General features: G+C 39.6%; 1 protein-coding gene across 3 annotated transcripts in view; it reads left to right on the forward strand.

Annotated features, from left to right (window-relative positions):
- The window catches only part of P2RY8 (P2Y receptor family member 8), a 33,763-nt gene extending 14,539 nt beyond the window's left edge, over nucleotides 1–19,224 (forward strand). For 2 of the 3 annotated variants that reach the window (XM_071455197.1, XM_071455198.1), the window contains 2 exons: nucleotides 7,179–7,271; nucleotides 15,201–19,224. In XM_071455197.1, coding sequence (XP_071311298.1) covers nucleotides 15,269–16,342 — 1,074 coding nt within the window. In that variant the 5' untranslated portion in view covers nucleotides 7,179–7,271; nucleotides 15,201–15,268 and the 3' untranslated portion in view covers nucleotides 16,343–19,224. The remainder of the gene's footprint in view (nucleotides 1–7,178; nucleotides 7,272–15,200) is intronic. The other variant, XM_071455199.1, reaches the window with a different exon arrangement.
- The last annotated feature ends 330 nt before the right edge of the window (nucleotides 19,225–19,554 follow it).

A 19,554-nucleotide genomic window follows, 5' to 3' on the forward strand; every position in this document is an offset into this window, starting at 1 on the left:
AAGTGAGAGAGAGCACTGGAATTTAAGATGCTCTGCTTATTATAGTCAAGAACATACCTACAGTCTTGCCAACTCTTGCCAATGCGGTCAGCCCTCAGAAGAGATCTGATTCTTAATCATCTGCCTCTCGTAATTGCAAGGAGGCTTTTTCACAAAGAGATGCAAAGTAGTCATTAACATTTTCATCTCCTTACTGACATGGCTCTCTGCAGCAACAGTAATGAGGAAGCTCACTGTGAGCACTTCCTTCAGTCCACTTCATCCCAGCACTTTAGAAGTGTTTTTGGAGTGCCAGATCCTTTTACACAGTTCAGTAAGGAGGCTCCTGGCTCTAATCTAGAAAGTCATATTGCTTTGGATATTGTGGCATTGTGGGGAGGCCACTGACATACTGGTCAAAGTATTGCTGCTACATTCTCATTGACGGTTTTGGCAGGAGACAAATTGTGTTGTTTGTGTTTGCTTTTGCTTTGGCAGAAGCATACAGGGAAACTAGTCAGGAATGCCACTGCTAAGGACTGATTCATAAAATATTTGGATGCCTTCTGAGGACTTAAGGCAAAATTAGCATATTTTTCAAATATTGCTTTGCATCAGGTGTGTAAAGAAATGGGGGGAGAAAAAAACCCCAGAAAAAACTAGTATTAATACAAATGGCAATGGCAATGAGTTGGAATGTGATGCAACTTAAAAATAGGGGACTAATATAAACACTTGTTCAGACTAAAAAGTACTCTGTCTTGTGATTGATGTGACCATTTCAAAATATTTCCTGTTGTGATTGTATAACCTTAAAAAGAAAGGATAAGTTTGACCTGGTGAATCCCTAGGTCTTCTCTTTCTGCTGGTCTTGGTAAAGGGATTTCTTTTACCTTAAAGAAACTGGAACAAAAGTAAAAGACAAGCCTTGAGGGTTTTGTGTAGATTAGTTTACATCATGCTGTAACAGAATGCTCTAAAAACTATCAACCTACGCAGTACAAACACAAGTAACTTTTATGTGTAGTTAATAGTACATCTAAGAAGCATCTGTAGAGATGGTGTGGGAGTGAAGGGAGGGCTGAACTGAGGAAACTGCTTTTGAAAGTTGGTTTTTTGTGTGTGTGCAATTTTTTTTTTAAAGAATTTCAGAGAATGGAAAGAGGAACCTACACTGAGAAGCTAGGCCCAACTTGTCAAAAACTTTCCCCACAGCGTGTGGTGAAACATCTTTTATCACTGCACTCTTATCTTTAGTATGTTGGCACTATGGTTTGCTCGCCTGCATGGACAGATGGATGGATGGGGCTAGAAGGGATTCTGAGAATTTATTTTGTTTTTCCAGGCTCTTTTATGAAAATTTAATGCACAGCCTTTATTAAACCACTATCCTCAAGAAAATGGATCTATTTTAAAGTTTGAAACTCCTTTCCTTTTCTTTCTCTTTCTCTCTCTTTCTCTGTATATTTGTATGATGATTAGGCAATATAAGAGAGAGAAACACACAGAGAAGAAGAAAGGAAACTAAAGCTGCTCTTCTGCAAAGTATTGCCATTAGGTTTTTATAAAAGTCTTTCTCACATGTTGAAATAAAAAGGACTCAGGTCTGTTTCTTTCAGTTCCCTGAAAAAGCTTCAAATCACTGGCATTTTCCTTCATTTGCTTGCCAAACCACATTAAACCCTGCCACAGTGGCTGTCACAAGCATGGGTGACTTCATCTGTCATGCCCCAGCAGGCTCCCCTCTGCTGAGCTGATGCCACACAGAGATGCTGGCTGGATACCACGTGCACATGCAAAAAGTGGCCCAAGGTGCCAGGGCATTTCAGCAGGGCTGGGGAGAACATGGAGTCTTGGCAGCTCTGTGGGAAAATCCCATGAAGGCTCTGAGCCCCTGATCTTCTCAAGAGCAAGCAACAAGTCCCAAAACAGAGCTGGGAACTAAGCAGTAGTAAAAAATAGATCACTCCACTGTTCTCAGAAAGAGAAGTGAGAAAGTAGTTGGTGCTGATGTTTCTTTACTGTGAGCTGGGGAGCAGGCTGCGTTTTCAAAAGGCCTATCCTGAATCTACTCCCACGTAGCTGAGGGCAACCTTGGGGTTTCAGAAGAAAAGGTGGCTGCTGTGATGGCTGGGATCACACCTCAGCCACTGCCAAAGCATCAGGTGTCTGCCAGCAAAGAAGCTTCCAGCAGCAATTCTCCTTCACGATCTGTGGCACCACAACAGAGTGAAAAAGAGAACCAAAACCTTTTGATAGGGAAGCCCTCATGAGAATACAGGTTTCAAGATTGCCATTTGCTAAAAATTCTCAGTTAAAGAGTTCAAGTTGTAGAAATTTATCTGCAATAGTCTATAGGCCAAAGCTCTTTGGTGCCTCGATTGGGAAGGGGAGACCCCAGGTGAGTGCTCCTGCTGCTGTGGACACTCAGGATAGCCAAGGCCTGAGCCAAAAGCTGCTAATCCTCATCTTCTGAGGGCCTCCTCACTAGGTCTTGAACAGATGATTTCCACAAGAAATCATATTTGATGTGCCTGAAGACACACATTGCCAGAGTGCATTTTCCTAGTTTGGTTAGGGGTACTTGAAAGGTTTTGTTATTTCCATATTGTTTGCTCTCACAGCTGATTTTTCTATCCCAAGCACATTGCTACCACATTTACCATCCTCGTTATGTGATTAATGATGCAGTCCTCCAGTCACAGCCTTCAGCCCATGGAAATTCTGTCTTGTGTAACAATCCTGAAGCAACATGGCCCATTTTGGCAGCGCTGTATCAGTGTGTGCCTTACCCATACCATTCCTAACAATCACTTTCTGTCATCAAACTTCTCAGATGCCTAAATTAGGTCAGATTCCCAGCTGAAAACCAGGGCAATCTGCCTCAGCATTTTTACACCTCTCATTTAACTGTTTTTTTATGTATCTGGGGTTTTTTGTGGCTCACTGTTTTATGTGATGTGCTTCACACACTTGACACGTAGCAGCTCTTTGTCTGGTTCCTTCCTGGACTTTATTGACACCTTTTCCTGTCCTTTTTACTAAGATTGCAGGGGATTTAATAACATTCCCACCACTAAGTATGTGCCATCCTGAACTGTACACTTTTCTGTGCCACTTGGCTCTCTCTAATTTTTAGTTTAAAAGCTATAACATTCATTTTCAGTAACAGAAAATTGCCCTATTTTAGTTTAGGTCAAACCATATTTTCTTGATGGCACCATCTGCACCAAACATTTCCTTTATTCTTAAGTGCATCTATATCATTTTTCTATGCATCTGCTGTCAAGTTACACACTGAAAGTTCAGGAATGTGGTAATATTTCAGAGCACATCACTTAGAGATCTCTAGGTCTCTTAACAGCCCAAATTTTGTCTCCAAAGAACTCTCTCCTAGTGCTCTAGTGTTATATGTATCTTATTGAAGCATAACGGTACCAGTCATCAAAATTGCCTTAGAGCAGAGTCTAGATGGGGTGCCTGATGGTGGTACAGAACTGTGAGGAGTTTGATAGTGATACAGAAGGGGGGGAGTGGCTGATAACACCAGGGTGCTGAGCTGTCAGCCTGCAAGACCTGGACTGGCTCCCCACACAAACCAGGTTCAGAACACTTGACTTCTGCCTGTGATTATTTCATAGGTAGCATTCATTACAATAATGTATCAGCATACATCTCGCTATAGTTAGGGCACTTGCATGCTTCTCCAAGCAAAAAGAGTATGTTAGACAAGGATAGAATCCAATTTCTCTCTTATTTATGTGTTTGAGTTAATTAAGTGCAGAGAGGATGGGAGAGAAGACCGAACCCTGAATACCATGGCACTTGCAGTCAGGTTCAGCTGAAAAGCTGAACTTTTGACTTCCTGTCTCGCCTGTACTTGAGGATATCAAGAGGAGTGAAGCAGATGTAGTTTCAGGGTGCTATTCCTGTTGTAGCTATTTGTATTAGTGTGGTCACAAAGATACTGAACTAAAGGTGAAGCTTTTCTCAGAAATCATTTTCCTTTTTTTTCCCCATTTTATAATCTCTGCTTCTTGCAAGTTACCAGTCATACCTCTAACTGGTATCAGATTGCCAAGCTGAGGAGAAGTCAAGAAAAAAAGTGTTAAGTCACAAAGAAAGTAATAATTGTGTTGACTCTTTGCTCCTCCTTTTGTGCATTTATGATGCTGCTTTTAAAACTAGGTCATATCTGCTCCTGTAGTCCGTTGTTTCTGAGGTTCCTGTTACCTGTGCACTTTGCCTTTGGGCAGCTGAGCTCTGCACTGTTCAGGCACTTGTGAGTCCATTTTGTGCCCTGTGCCAGCCACAAGCAGCACAGCTGCAGTTATTGATACTCAACATAAGCTGTGAGCTTTTGCAGAGAAGACAAATTTCAGGTCTTTCCACATGTGAACAAAGTGATTTTGCACAAGCTGAAAAACAATGATCTTGCTTCTACCTACGAAGCAAAGAGCTCTGAGGTGCTGTGCATACAACACACAGAGCTGCCTCAGACTTCTTTGTCAGCTGGGTGAATACCAGACCTACAGGACTGCTCTGAGAGAAATGCTCCCTGGTCATGCCATTGGGCCTCCAGAGATGATATAATCACAATTAAAGGCAGAATCAGCCATTGTAGGATTGACGGGGGTAGCACGGTCGGGACGAACGGAAATGGGAGATCTCTGAAGCCAGGTCATGGAACTTGGGGTTTATTGCAAAGGGCCTGGGTGCAGGGGCCCTGCTGGGAGCTGCCAGCCACAGCTCAGAGCAGCCCCGAGAGAAGAGAGGGATAGAGAGAGGATGAGAGGGTAAGAGAGTAAAAGGGGTAGGAGCATAAAAGGCAAGAGCTAAGAGACAAGAGGTAAGAGTAAGAGCATAGAAAAGTAAGAGCTAAGAGACAAGAGCTAAGCGAGCAAAGTTTTTGTTACAATACAATAAATCATCTTCTGTGTTGAATATTCTGATTCTCACTAACCAATCTAGTACAATATACAAATCTTATAGCATTTCCATACAGCCTATAAGAATCACTACATTACTATACTGTGGTACATTCTAAACCCTAAAAACTACTCTTTGGACCCCTTCTGCCAAGCTGGCAGGGTATGCTCGGACTCTTAGACTTGCCTGCAAGCAGAGGGTCTTGTTTCATCAAAAGGGGATTACCTTCAGTCAGGCCACACCATTGTTTTCCAGTTGTTCAGTAACTAAGGTATCTCAAAGCTTTCTTTCATTTCAATCTCGCTTATAGTTTCTATATTCTCAAAATCTTTTGCCAGGCAATCATATTTATAAGGCTTTCCTGTTTCATCTTCCCCGACAAGCCATGACTGTAGCTTGAATACTATTGAATGGTGATGATATTTTATTTAAAAAATGCAGAAATTTTCTCTAGCAGAGAACCACAACCACATATGTGACCATATACACGAGCAACTGAACATCACTCTGGAAAAATACAGCTCATCTATAGCTCAGTAGCACAATTCAGGGTTCACATTTTGATCTGTGACGATAAGCAGTAAAAGAAACTGGGCAAAGGAAAGAGTGACTGTGCAAGGTTCCTCATGGAGATGACCTGAGGTGTGCCCCAACCACCAGTCCCTTCAGGCCAAGCTGGAAAGGAAGCATTGTCCAAAGTCCTAGGGAATGAGCTCACATTTCCCACTGCCTTGGATTGCCTGCATTTCTGCCTCCTAGACATTTGTCAGCCCAGGCACACCTCTCCTCCTGAAATACATGCAGTCACCTATTTTCAGTGGGTAAAACAAGAGGCTCAGGAGAATGGCTGAATGCAATATCAGTTCCAGTCATACCAAAGTGCCTCCAGCAGCCTGGTTTTGTATCAAAGCCTTCCAGTAAGATGTGCAGTTTGACAGGAAGCAAGGCTCACTCTTTCTGTATATCTGGCTCCTCTTACCCTTTCGGGAGCAGAGAATAAGATATGCAAGAAGCTGCACAGTGCACATCAGTTTAGCTCCTACAGAGCCCCTGGTCTCGTATTTTTCAGCCAAGACTGTTTTCACTAGCACTGATGGGGGAGCTACTCCAAACTGACATGAAAATCAGGAGAACACAGAGTCTGCAGGAGTTCACTGCCAGAACATTGCAGAAGGCACCTGGGGGGAGAGCAGTGGTCAGCCATGGTCTGCCAGTAAGGGCTAAATGTTATGTGCTGAGCAAATACTGCAGCAGGAGCAGAAGAAGACAAAATAATTTTTATTCTGAGTCCTTATGATCATGTAAAACTGACTTGTAGGCTTCAACACACAGGTGGAAGAAGATGGATACAGGTAAAACAATGCATTTGATCCTATTCTGTGCCAATTGATTTTTACAGAAAAGCTGACCTGGTCATTTAAAAGTAGCAGCTGGGTGATCCAAGTGTGAAAGGGGTCAATTATGTTTTAGTGAACTAGCTCAGATTCTGACAGATTCCAGGCAACTGTGGGCGTCCAGGAAATCAGGATCTGAATCAACAGGATGTTTAAAACAGGCTGGAATCAGCTTCAAACACCTGCATTTACTGTGGAAGTGGCTACGTATGCAAATACTGCAGTCACTGGAGATCTGCCCAGTACAGTAAACACTTTCCAACTCACCCTAAAATAGATACTTAGATTTCTATGGATGATAAATCCATAGCTGTAGCAAAGACCAGGCAGGAATGGCCACCTATACCCAAATTCTGCCACTTAGTACTGCTGTGGAAAGAGTTTTGCCTATTCATATAGATCTTAGTTAACAGGAGGAACAACAATTCATCCAGTGTTTTTACCAGTCACCTGTTGTAATGAATGGATCCAGTACAGGCTTATTGAAGACATCTATTTATTCAGGGGGTAGAAAGATGAATCTACTGAGACCAGGTAGTGGAAGCAGTGGAAAAAGACACATCTGAAGGCAGCTTACACTGTCAAACAAGTTACTTGATACACCCCTACAAATATTACTTACAATTTCTGGCCCCAGTATTTATATGGCTGTTCGAATTACTCTACATTGTTTGCTCAAAACATTTCCCAAATACCACACCAAATTATCCTTTCAGGTACTCCTGCAAAAATTCATGACCTGTCCTGTTTATGGGCTCAATCACAAGCTAAATCATTTAACAGCTACAGACTGTCATATCCTTACTGCAAATATGAAAAAAAACCCCATAATCTGAGGTTCTTTTTTTTTTTTTTTTTAAATTTTTATCTCTAAAGATAATCTTCAAGAGCACACAGCAACTCACCTCAATTCCTTTGTGGACTGATCAGGAGAGGAAACACTTGAAGAGAACTTCGCAGAAAAGAGAGGTGAAAAGATAGAAAGTAGAGATTTCAAACAGAATATATACACATATATATGTGTATAGCATAAAAACATATGTGCTTTTATGTGTGTATACTTATATATATTTGTTTGCTGCAAAATGCCAGTTTGAGCACACAGATTCAGTTTAAGACCACCAAGTTACTGAAGATTGAGGGATTCTCTGTTAGGAATCTGTCATATTGTCTACCACAACTGCCTTGTGCTGATAAACTGTTAAATTCTTTTCCTGGAATTTGAGGTTGGAAGGGAAATGATTGATTACACTTTTTCCTCTGACTCTCTCAACAGCTATGTGAGGCAATTACTTGTAGAGGGAAGTAGTTGATGACCAGAAGCCATTGTCTGTCAATCCCGGATACAGACAATATTTAAAACTTAAAGTTATAAAGGAAACCAGTTCATGTGTTATTTAAAGTTCAACTAGATGAGGCAATTTCATCAAAGTTTTATAAAAACATGTGTCTTCATCTTGCCATAAGTCAAGGCCAAGGTACCTTCAGGCATGCCCTCTGGCACAGGATAACTCCACACTGTGCAGGATGTCTGCCAGAGGAGTTAAAGGAGGTTTACAAGCTGATTGTTCATGGCCCTGCACCATCTGACAAACTCTGTGGTGCATTTAAGTGAAGGTTCCTTGCCAGGAATCAGCAGTTTCAGGAACTGCTTGCATGGCTCTTCCTCCCTGCGCAAGATAGCATGGTTTCACTCAGAGGAAAGTTACCTTGTGCTGTTGGGAAATACAAGTGTGCGTATGGGCAGTGATCACAGAGGCCTCTATATCCTACAGAATGAATTCTTGAGTTGATATGTTGAACTCTTCTGTTGCCTTAGCTTTGCTAATATTTTTTAAAATATCAGTCTTCAAAAAAATTAAGCTTAAAAAGTCTGCTTATGTAGGAAAGATCAACATACATATAATATTCTAGCTATTAGCCCCTAAATTGGAACCTCTTCAAATCCAGTTTAGGATACTTATTCTTACTGAAATTTAAACCAGCATACAAAATTTATCAGTAGTTACACAACTTGGGTTTCAACTGATCTAAGGTTTTGTGCACAACATTTTTATAGGCTGACTTGTGCACTGGTAAAGAAAACTGCAAACTGATTTATTTTGTAATCTAAGTAGCACTTGAACTGTAAAATCATACTTCAGATGCTGAGAGGTTTTTGTCAATACTGGCCCACAAACTTACTATTTCCAAGAACCTGACTGCTACAGAAATAAAGTTTTTTCAAGACCACATTGATGAGTTTTGCTCTGAGCCAGCTCATAGACACAGATGACAGTGGCTGTGTTTATGCAAATCTTACCTAAATTAGGGTGAATGTTGCTAACACCAGCAGAGAATCCTGACCTTGCTGATTTATATTTCGAAAAGGTGAAGGTTCAAGTGAACTAAAATCAGCACAACTGCATAGTCCAGGACAGACACAGGAAATTTGAAAGTAGATAAGTACATTTAATTTTACTACTTAGCTAGTTCTGAAGATTCGGTGCAGTATTTGCTTGTGGAGTTTCTTTGCCTCTCATCTGTATTTTTTAAATTTCACGGAAACAAATTTTTGGTTCAATCTTGGAAAGTGCCTGCTTTTATTCTGTCAGGCTGGAGAACAGAAGCACTCCCTAGTAGGCAGAAATGACAGCATTATTTTTATTCACTTTTGAATAAAGCAGTTTTTCTCTAGAATGATACAGCTAACAAGCTCTAACACGTATGCACCCCTCTACTACATGAAAGCTGGTAATGTTTCTATATTTTCTTGCTGAAAAAAGAGAGGGGTTTTTACCTCTCAATGTGAAATCCTTGTGGAGAGAAGACACTCTTGTTTTACCTTGCCCTGATGGTTTGAGGTCAGAGCTATAACCACCATAGGGTTTACTTTGACTGTGTGTACTAAGATAAAGACTGACTGAAGGTAAGCTAAAACATCAAATACTCCCTTTGTGATAACATAACTAAGGCTTGACAACAGTTTCTGACCTTTGTGATAATGATACTCAGAACAGAACAATAGGAAAACAAATCAGCTAAAAGAACAAAGAAGCCCAAATACAAAGAAATTTCTTAGAAGATTTAGGTTCACATCTTCACTGAGTGAACCAAACTCTTGGCTTTTAGAGATGTAGAGATGTAACACTGCCAGCTAAAATTTGCATGAAAGTTTTTTGCAAGGGTGAGAAAGAACCATCATTACAAAACCTGCAGCCCCTTTCGGTAAGGCCCATGTTCTGTTTAGGAAACATTCAGACAGCAATGGACTCATTTACATTGCTCAGTTTGGTGACCTTGAACATTTGCAGAAGTGTTACTCTGAATCACATGAATGGTGCTTTAGGAACTGTACTTGAGAGGTGTTACAAAAGGGCACTTTTTCTTCTTGTTTTTCATATTAAAACCCCTTACTTTATTTAAATATCAAAGCGTTTGTCACTTTTCCCACAGCTCAAGATTACTGAATCTTGGCTCTTTACTTTCCTGATTCCTTCTTCTCCTCATACTCAGTCTACAATAGAAATTAAGCATTTGTTTTACGGGCTTTTACTCATCTCAGTAGTAATTCACACAGTCCAGGAGGGGTTGAAAACCCAGCAGAAACACTCCATACTGAGAACCCCCAAGTTGTCTCTAGTTTTATCTACCATTAGGTAGACATAAACTATCCTAGCCCTTTAGCTCTTGTTACTGCTTTTTAATCAAACCAAGTAAGCAAAAAATAATGTAAAATTTAAATATACTAAAAAGCAGTCTTTTAAGAAAAAAAAAATACATTCTTCAGCTACACTTGCATTGATGAAAAACTATTAATAGGGGTTTTCTATGTACTTGCAATAAAATCTGTGCTTTCACTTTGCTTCATTCTAAACCTATTTGCAATTGAGTTGAAATTGCATTTTGGCTTGTTTTTCCAGTAAACATGCCATCCTGCATTCTTCAGCTAGAAGGGTGTCTTTCTAAAAGAGTAACAATATCAAAGAATTTATAAAATCAGAACTTTTTTCCCCTATGCAATAGTGCTTTGACAAGTAGTGAACCAAAAATTATGAAACACAATACATTTTGAAAGGCTTTCTGCTGCGGGATATATTTTAAGAGGTATTTTTCCAGCTCAAATCACAAAGCAAATCTCATTTTTTTTATAAATCAGCAATTTTCATTTTGACTTCACTCAAGGGCTTTTCAGTCTTTTTCACAGGTGTGCTTGACACTGAGAACAGGAAGATAATAAATGTAAGAGAGAAATCACATCAGCTTAATTTAGCAGTTCTCTAAAAATAGAGACATCTCTACTGTTCCTCTTCCACAGCAAAGAAGCAACACATATCTTGTGATTTTTTACTGTTTGGTTTTCAGTACACCCTTAAATGTTTTATTTATCAACTTTTGTCAATTGAAGGGAATGAAATCCCTATACCTATCAGAAAAGCATTTAGCAGCTGTCACCTTAGCTTATGGTTGCAGCTTGGATGAAAACATGATGCCACTGAATTTCCAAGTAAGTTTTCTGTGCAGAGTGCCACAAGCCAGTGAGTACAAAGAGTAGCAAAAAAAATCCTACATGGATTTAGTGAGCATTACTCCAGAGGCTTAGTACTTAATATGAGACTAATATTCATCCATCAACTAAATGTTTCAGAAATCAGGCAAGCAGAAAAGCTTAACATTTCTCCTTCTATGTCACAAGCTTGAGGACTACTGTAAATGTCTCTAAGACTGGATCATGTCACTTGAAGAATCCTTATTTAGTTTTTGTCTCAGTATGTCCATTGGTCTGTCGTATTTTAAATATAGGTCTCCCAATATTAAAGAAAAAGCATGTATTTCTAACAGGGAAATTTATGTAACAGAACTATATTTTGAAAAATTATGCATATGAAACCATAGCTTAGGGTGGATGTTTTAAAATCCGTGCAAGCTTAACTGATTTGAATTCTGTTGTAAAGCTGAAGTTGGATGGAAAAAGCTCATAAAATGTAAGAAGAGTCTAATTTTAAATCTCTAAAGAGGGATTCTTTTCTCTCTTGATGTGTTATATTTACAAATTAAACCACAAGAGACAGACAGAGACTGCGGGTGCAGTGGGGGAAGGACACAGTTACCCTGAACCAGATGAAAATGATGTAAACACAGCATTAACTAAGCCCCAACAGACGCAGGAATGGGAGTGGTACATTGTGGTTCCAGCAACTTAACCTGCTGTGGTAGTTTCAGTCTAGCCAGCAGCCAAACACCACACAGTCACTTGTTCACCTCCCCCACTAGGCAGGGTTGGGGAGAGATTTGAAAGGGTAAAAGGAAGAAAAATTGTGGGTTGAGAAAAAGACAATTTAATAAGAAAAACAAAAGCCATGCACACAAACAAAGTAAAACAAGGAATTAATTTGCTGTTTCCCATGGGCTGACAGGTGTTCAGCCATCTCCAGAAAAGCAGGGCCCCATCACATGAAAGGCTTACTTGGGAAGACAATCACCATCACTGCAAATGGTCCCCCCTTCCTCCTTCTTCCCTCTACTTTGTATGCAGGTAATGGAATATCCCTTTGGTCAGTTTGGGCCCCTGTCTGTGTCTCCTCCCAGCCTCTCGTGTACCCCCAACCTCCTTGCCAGCATGGCACTACAAAAAGCAGTGTGGTGGCTCTGTGTAAGCACTGCACAGCAATAACAAAAATATCTCTCTATTGTCAACTCTGTGTTTAGCACAAATCCAAAAAACAGTCTCATACCAGCCACTGTGAAGAAAATTGGCTCTATTCCAGCCAAACCCCACACACCTGGGCATTTAAAAAGCAAATCATTACAAGTCAGGGTGAATTAGAGCAGGAATTTCTTCTAGTCAGGCTTTCCTGACAAGGAATTCAGGATTAGTGTCAGAGAATCTGGCAAAAGGAAAGATGACATTAGGGGGAGGATTTTCTGTACTCCACATTTCCTGAAGAGGCTATCTGCCCTCACCAATGACATGCAACATCAGTCCTGTGTGCTTTGCATGCCCCCTCTCCCCTGCAGAAGACTCTAAAGGAACCACCCGTCATTCTTCTGCTCATTGTGATGGACATCTTCATTACTAAAAACGAGGTCAAGGAGACCTACCCTTTTTGGAAAGCTCTTGTAGGCACATAATCAGTAAGTCTGGTGTCTTTCAACTCCAATTCAAGAGGTGCTGCATTTGGAGGCACTTCTGTTTTACTGACAGTAGCATTCCATGAGTGCATAAAATTCACCTTTAGTCAGGCTCTGAATGCTGACACTGTTTTGCATTTGGCAGCATCTAGGCATGCATTTTTTATCTCCTTCTTATCAAGATGTTCTCTCAGAAAAAAAAGCAAGTACAGAAGAAAATACATTTGAGATTAACACAAACCAAAATGTGAGACAGATAGCTTTATGACCAGTGTGATAGATTTAATGGAAATTTTTACCTATATTCCTACCTTCCCAAGTACCTGTAATTTCTATAGGAATAGCATCTAGGGGCCAGTGATAGCAAATATCTTTCATTTGCTCTATATTATTAGAGCTTTGTGGTAACTCTGATACAGACAACAATCTTCTGTTTGTTTTGAGAAGTATAGAGTTGTTAGGCACAAAGGGATGCTACTTGAGCAGGATTTTTGAGGTAATAGACTTAATAAACATTTGCTATGCTAAGTCACAGACAGATGAGTTGAAATAGAGAGCATTAAGGCTTTCTTCCCAGAGTTATGTGACAGTGAGTGCTTTTTCAAGTTAGCCTGAAAAATGAAGAATTAGTTTCAATCTTGATAGTTCTCCCCTGATAAGATTTGAATTTCATTTGCAACAGATTTGGCTCAAAGGGCTTTTTGCAATTGTGCCCATATGATGATCACTTCACTACCTGAAACATGCTTGCTCTGTGTCATGTGCATGATATATGTCCATCTCTGATTTCTTTGAAATTCCTATTATCTTGTTCCTTTATCTAGAATTCCAACAACTCAGCTGGAAGCAACATTAATCAATATAACTTTCTTGATACTGACTCTCACCACTTCTGAATATTTTTAGGTGACATTTAAAGCACTATTGTCAAATGTATCAGATCAAGAAAGAACTTTAATAAGCCCTCACTGAGCTGCTTGCTGCTGTAGCTGTACCTTTTTCTGGATCTGCACTTGGGTTTTTCTCAGTTGATTATCTCTTTACTGCACTGCAGCCTCCAGTAGAGACTTCACATTTGCCAGGTCCCAGTAATCATCAATGGTTCAGAAAACAAGTTTTCAGTTAAAGCCTCTCTTAGAAAGTACATTTTTTTTTGTCAGAATTATTATTTCCAGAAACTATAGAGTTTCTCAGCACTGTGGGATGAGCTCTTTGAGGACTGACTGGTTGCACTGCTCATGGCCTATGAGCACACAAACTAAAGCTCTTTTTAAACAAGATATCAGGTTAAGTGACACCAACATGTTTTTTTAATCTAACCTCCTACAGCAGGGCTGTCTTGCAACAAGATGCTTGGAATAAACCATGCAGGTGATGAGAGTCCACAAGCAGGTGTGTCTGAACCCACTCTCTGCCTGTAATTAAGAAGTAGAGATGTGCCCACAGTTATTGGCTGACTTGGCCTGTCACCTCTTCAGCCCTTATTGTAACTCTTTGCAGAAACTACTGTAAATCTATCCTCTGCCTTTCTGGGTATTTGTTGCCATTTCTTCACTTTTTCAGTGTTGTACTTTTGTGAAATTGCCTCCCTGTACTCACAGTTTAAGGAAAGCAAGCACACACATTGAGGTGTGAGTTCTGTCCTGCAGCTGCTGAATGCTTCCATGCTGCTTAAAATAAATACACTAAACCATGAGCTATTGCATCTGCCAAGAAAGATCTATGAAAAGCAGACAGTGAAAGCATGGGTGTGCTTTGCAGACTGCAAAACTGAAAGTAATCTTGCAGAATTACAGATTATGCAAATAAAACAGCTACAAACAGAATATTTTTAACTAACTTACATTTTGCAGAAACTGAAGCTCAATAGTTTTTTTTTCTTGGTAGAAGAGGGCTTCTCCAGCCTGTAAACCAGTCCAAGCAATTGCAATCTGTCCCTGGTTCTCATGTTTCTTTCCTTATATTCTTTTTATATTAGAAATATAGCAAGAGTCATTGAATGCATGTTTTCCTTTCCCTAAATTGAAAAAAAGCAAAAAGAAATTAAAATCCGCACCTTATTTGAAATGGATCACAGTTTAGTTGTGGGGAAAAAATGTCAGAAGATACTGTGCACTACAGAAATCAAGGTTATGACATCTAGAGTAGATGCAATGGATTTAGCTCACGGACAATCTATGGACTAGTGTTCTCACGCAGACATCAATTGAATGTCAACTTGTGATATGTGATTTTCCTTATGTTACAGTCACATAGGAGGTGTGATAATGAATAGACTACAGAGCAATCCATGTGAGAGGGATTGATGGGCCAAGGTCAATGGTGTGAGGTTCAATAAGGCAAAATGCCAAGTCCTGCCCTTGGGTCAGAAGAACCCCACACAGCACTACAAGCTTGGGGCAGAGTGGCTGGGAAGTTGCCCAGTGGAGAAGAACCCAGGGGTTCTTCATAATCAGTGCTATGATCTAATTGACATGGTGATGTTTGCTCAAAGATGCCATGATCTTGGATGTCTTTTTCAAGTTTAATGATTCTGTGATTCTAAGTGTCAGAAAACCATTCACCAGGGAAAAGGTAGCTGCTCCAAGATAGGAAGAAGTCAGATTGGCAAAACATTATGGTGATTTGAAGGGAGGCAAGACTTTTCAGAAAGTAATTTTAATGGATTGAGTGCATTCAAGGAAAATCTGTCAAACTAAAGAATTTTTTTAGTTGATTAATACATGATTCGTGTCCTAAATTTCTGCTTTGACATATTGCTTTTCTCACTTAACATTTCTCCTCTAGGTTTTCAAGCCAAGTGTTCATGATATGATCCAGCTGGCTTACAGGGATCAACAACCCACTTATGAAAAATGGTTAAAAACGAATCCCACCTGGACAATTTGACACTGGCAATGCTCCAGAATAAAACAGTCTCCATCACCCTCCCAATTGTGTATACAGTAGTGGCTCTGGTCAGCATCCCTGGCAATTTGTTCTCCCTTTGGGTGCTCTGTTGGCGCATCAAACCCAAAACACCTTCTGTTATTTTCATGATCAACTTAAGCATCACGGACCTTATGCTAGCCTTATGTTTCCCCTTCCAGATTTATTATCACCTCCAAAACAATCACTGGACATTTGGCAAGACTCTTTGCAGCCTTGTGACAGTGATGTTCTATTCCAACATGTATTCTTCCATACTGACCATGACCTTTATCAGCGTGGAGCGGTACATGGGTGTGGTACACCCCTTGAAGTCGATCAAGTGGAGAAGAAAAAGATATGCCTTGGCTGCCTGCCTAGCTATGTGGATTGCCTTGCTACTAGCCTTCTACCCACTAGAAACTACAGACCTGACCTATGAAGTGAAAGAATTAGGGATTATAACCTGTTTTGATGTCCTTAAATGGAATATGCTGCCCAACTTTGCAGCTTGGGTAGCCTTTCTCCTCACTTTATTTGTTGTGCTGTTCCTGATCCCTTTTGTTGTAACAGTTGGATGCTACATTGGTATCATTAGGAAGCTAATTCAGACATCAAGCAGATACGGCAATAAGCAAAAGACTAGATCCATATACCTGGCAATAATTGTCCTTCTGTCCTTCATCACTTGCTTTGCCCCCAATAACTTTATCCTACTTGCACACATGATCAGCCGCCTATTTTACAACGGCAGTTTGTACCCTGCCTACAAGCTCACCTTGTGCCTCAGTTGCTTCAACAACTGCATAGATCCCTTCATTTATTATTTTGCATCAAAAGAATTTTACCAGAAATTCATGCAATTGTTTCACCCTACGGTACTGCTCAGCGACAGCTTGGAAAACAGAAGGGAAAGTTTATTCTCTGGCAGGACCATGTCAGCCAGATCGATGTCAAGTGGACCTATGGATGGGTTAGAGGGAGTAAGGATCAATTTGGAAAGGCAGGAAAGTGTTTTTTAGCTTAAGATATTCCCAGAAGAAAGACACCTGCGAAACTCATGAGTAGACACAGAAAACATTTCCTTTTGAAAGGCCATGCTCAAAATACCTTGCTCCAGTGACAGAACTCAAGCTGTATTTAAATTGCATTTCAGGATTTTCTGGTCATGGAAGTGCTAAAGGAACTGAATTTCTTCAAGAAGGCACTGAAGCAGGGTTAACCTGGAAATAGCCTTGCTGCATAAGACCAAGGGACAGGTTTAAAACAGTTACTCTCAGGTTGTACTATAGTTAACCAAAGACTTGCAATTCTCAGTGAATGTAAAACATTACTGTACATGAATTACAGCATACACCAAAGCTGGTTTGGGAGTAACGCAGTTGTTTTTCTAAAGAATGTGCCAAGCTTTGTTTTTGTTTTTTGATTATATTTGCTTCTCTGTTGTATTTTTATAAAAGAAAGAATAAAAGTAGCATGGTATTTTACCATTAATGCATAATGCAGAGCCACTGTGAAATCACCACAACACTCACCCAACTGGTTTTCAAAGTCAAACCAAACTGACACTTGAAAAGGTTAGGTTGACTCACATTATTTATTTATTTCAATCTTATACAGCAAAACGTCTCATACAATGAAAGGAAAGCTAACAATGTTTGCAATACAGCTGCACTTCTTGAAGTTATTCATTTCTCAGGACTATGGGGAGCACTTTATTTAAAGTAACAGACCTTCCCACATTAACCTATTATAGTACCAATGCTGCTTGTATGGGGTTAGTATCAACTGGTCATTTTCACCAATGTGAAAAGGCTACACATAGAAGAACCATCCCCCTCAGCAGAATTTAGCTTCACATAGCGCCTGGGGAGTGATGTTTTCTTCCTTACAGAGATGGTGTAGATTATAAACCAGATTTTCAGCTGCATAAATGAAAATTCAACCACAGACTGGAGAGTCATTCTGTGCCAGCAGAAACCAGATGAAAACTTTTCCTGATGGCCAGATGTCAGAAACAGACTTTCAGGCAGGCAAGAAGAAAGAAGAAAAGAGAGATGAAAATAAGGCTTGAGAATGGGAGTTGTACAAAACATCCTGAAAATAAGTTATGGCAGGTAGGTTGAGCAGTCCTGTGTTTGGAGCCCTCCTCTGAAATATCTTTCTACAGCTTGTTTGCATATTGTGTGCCATGTTTAATCCTTCTCACTTCGCAACAACTTCCTGCATGCCTGGAAAGACAACTGCTACAGAACATGCACTGGGGACAGACAAAAGAGAATGTTTTCCTGTAGTATTTACAGCTTTTTACCTACATTTGACTCTCACTGACAGAGGAGAGACTCAAACCACCTGAGAAGACCAGACAAGACCCCCTCACAAGGAAGACAAAAATACACCATATCCTTTTGCTGCGTTTTGACTTTTTGACTCCATCCAGCCCTGAGGAGGAAACCGTCTGCAATGTTGTAGATAGTTGGTTGAGACATCTCATGCTGCACTGCTTCCAGAGCTCCTGTGCCTAAGTAATAGGCAACGCCCAAGGGCCTTAAAATTTGCCATTTTCTTTGGGTATCTCATGGTTCAAAACCAATTTTCCACCACTAATTACCATGAATTTCTTCACAGTGGAGGGTGGAAAACCGCAACATGCACAGTGAGATATTTGAATGTCCTATCTTCTGCTAAAGTATTATTAGTTTTTGGAGCAGAATAAATGTGAGTGGACCTAGCACTAATGTTTACAAGCCAATGTGAACATTCAATGCTTTGTGGCATTTCACAGTGCTAGTTTTAATTGATCTGCACATTTCCTGTGTACAAGGCAAATCTTTGCCTGGAAGCTACCCTTCACTATTCACTTTCACATGATTTCAGCTTTCTCACTATCACAGTTGTTTAATTGTTTTCTGCATTTTGTTGTGGCAGAAAACTTTTTAAAGTTTATACTGAAATCTCCCTCCTTTTTCTTTTTTTTTTAACATGGAAATACTTTTACATTGAAAACCTTTACTTCTCCTACATCTAATGCAGACTTTGACTCTGTTTTATCTTGAAAATGGTCCTCAAGTGCATAGTCCCTCCTAAAATATGCTGCAAAGTGCCTGAACTATAACTGACACAAAATAGAGCCAAAAGGGCAGAAACCTTGCACTTTGGACATCAACTGCTATATTTTGAAAAATGGTGAATTGCTCCTTTTTCAAGTGAAAAAAGATGCTCACAATGGACTGAAAATGTTCTCTCCAAACTCATTCATCTCTTCATAACCCTTCATCTCTCTTCTGAAAATGCTTAAAAAGGAACAGGAAGGAAGCCTCATTTGAGTACACTTCATGCCATTTCGCTAACTAGCTCCTAGTTAACTCCTGTTGGGTCAGTGAGATTGTTCCTTGAGAAAGGAATGTAAAAATGTACCCATTAACAATCCTTTGAGTCCAATGGCATATACTGTGAAGTCTTGGAGAGTTCTTATTCGAGAGGAAGAGAATAAATTATTATTAAAAGAGGCCCATCATGCTGTTCTTTCATCCTGGAAATATATCCTTCTGGAGCACCATAAGAATAATGGCTTCTACCATACTTGATCAGTAAGTTGACATCCATATACATATACACATATAAATATACATTGCAATTTGTGAAGTTATTGAGAAGTTCATGTCCATATTATGTTCAATTTGGGGAATATGGGCCCTGGGCAACTTGCTTACTTGTAAGCATTACTATGTAGTTAATGTAATTTTACTGAAAAGAAAAGAATGTAAAGGCTTCTGTTTGTTTTCAAGGTTGGGAGGGAGTTTGTGTTTAATGTTGTTTTTTAATTACAGTATATAAATTTAATCCATGAATGTGTTTGGACTTTTTTGTAATATAATGATAATAAAAAAGAAAAAGAAAAGTACATGATTTAAGATTCATTCCCGTGTTTTTACCTGCCATGCATGAAAAACTTCCAAGCATAGAAGAGGGCAAGGAAACCAAGTTATGAAACAAAATTAATCTATTTCTCATTGTTATTGTGGATTTTTTCTTTTTTTCATATTTCTTTACAGAATATATATATTAGAAGTTGGCATTATCATAGACACTTCACACAAATTTGAAAAGTATCAATACTTTAATGAGATGTTGGCTAACTTGAATCCTTCTCCTTATGCAATAGGTGCACTGATACCTATTATAAATTACCTATTATAAATTACCTATTATAAATTACCTATTATAAATTACC

Source organism: Agelaius tricolor, unplaced genomic scaffold (assembly GCF_023055355.1).
Source record: "Agelaius tricolor isolate 1412-34295 unplaced genomic scaffold, bAgeTri1.0.p SCAF_45, whole genome shotgun sequence".
In the NCBI taxonomy this organism is placed as follows: Eukaryota; Metazoa; Chordata; class Aves; order Passeriformes; family Icteridae; genus Agelaius; species Agelaius tricolor.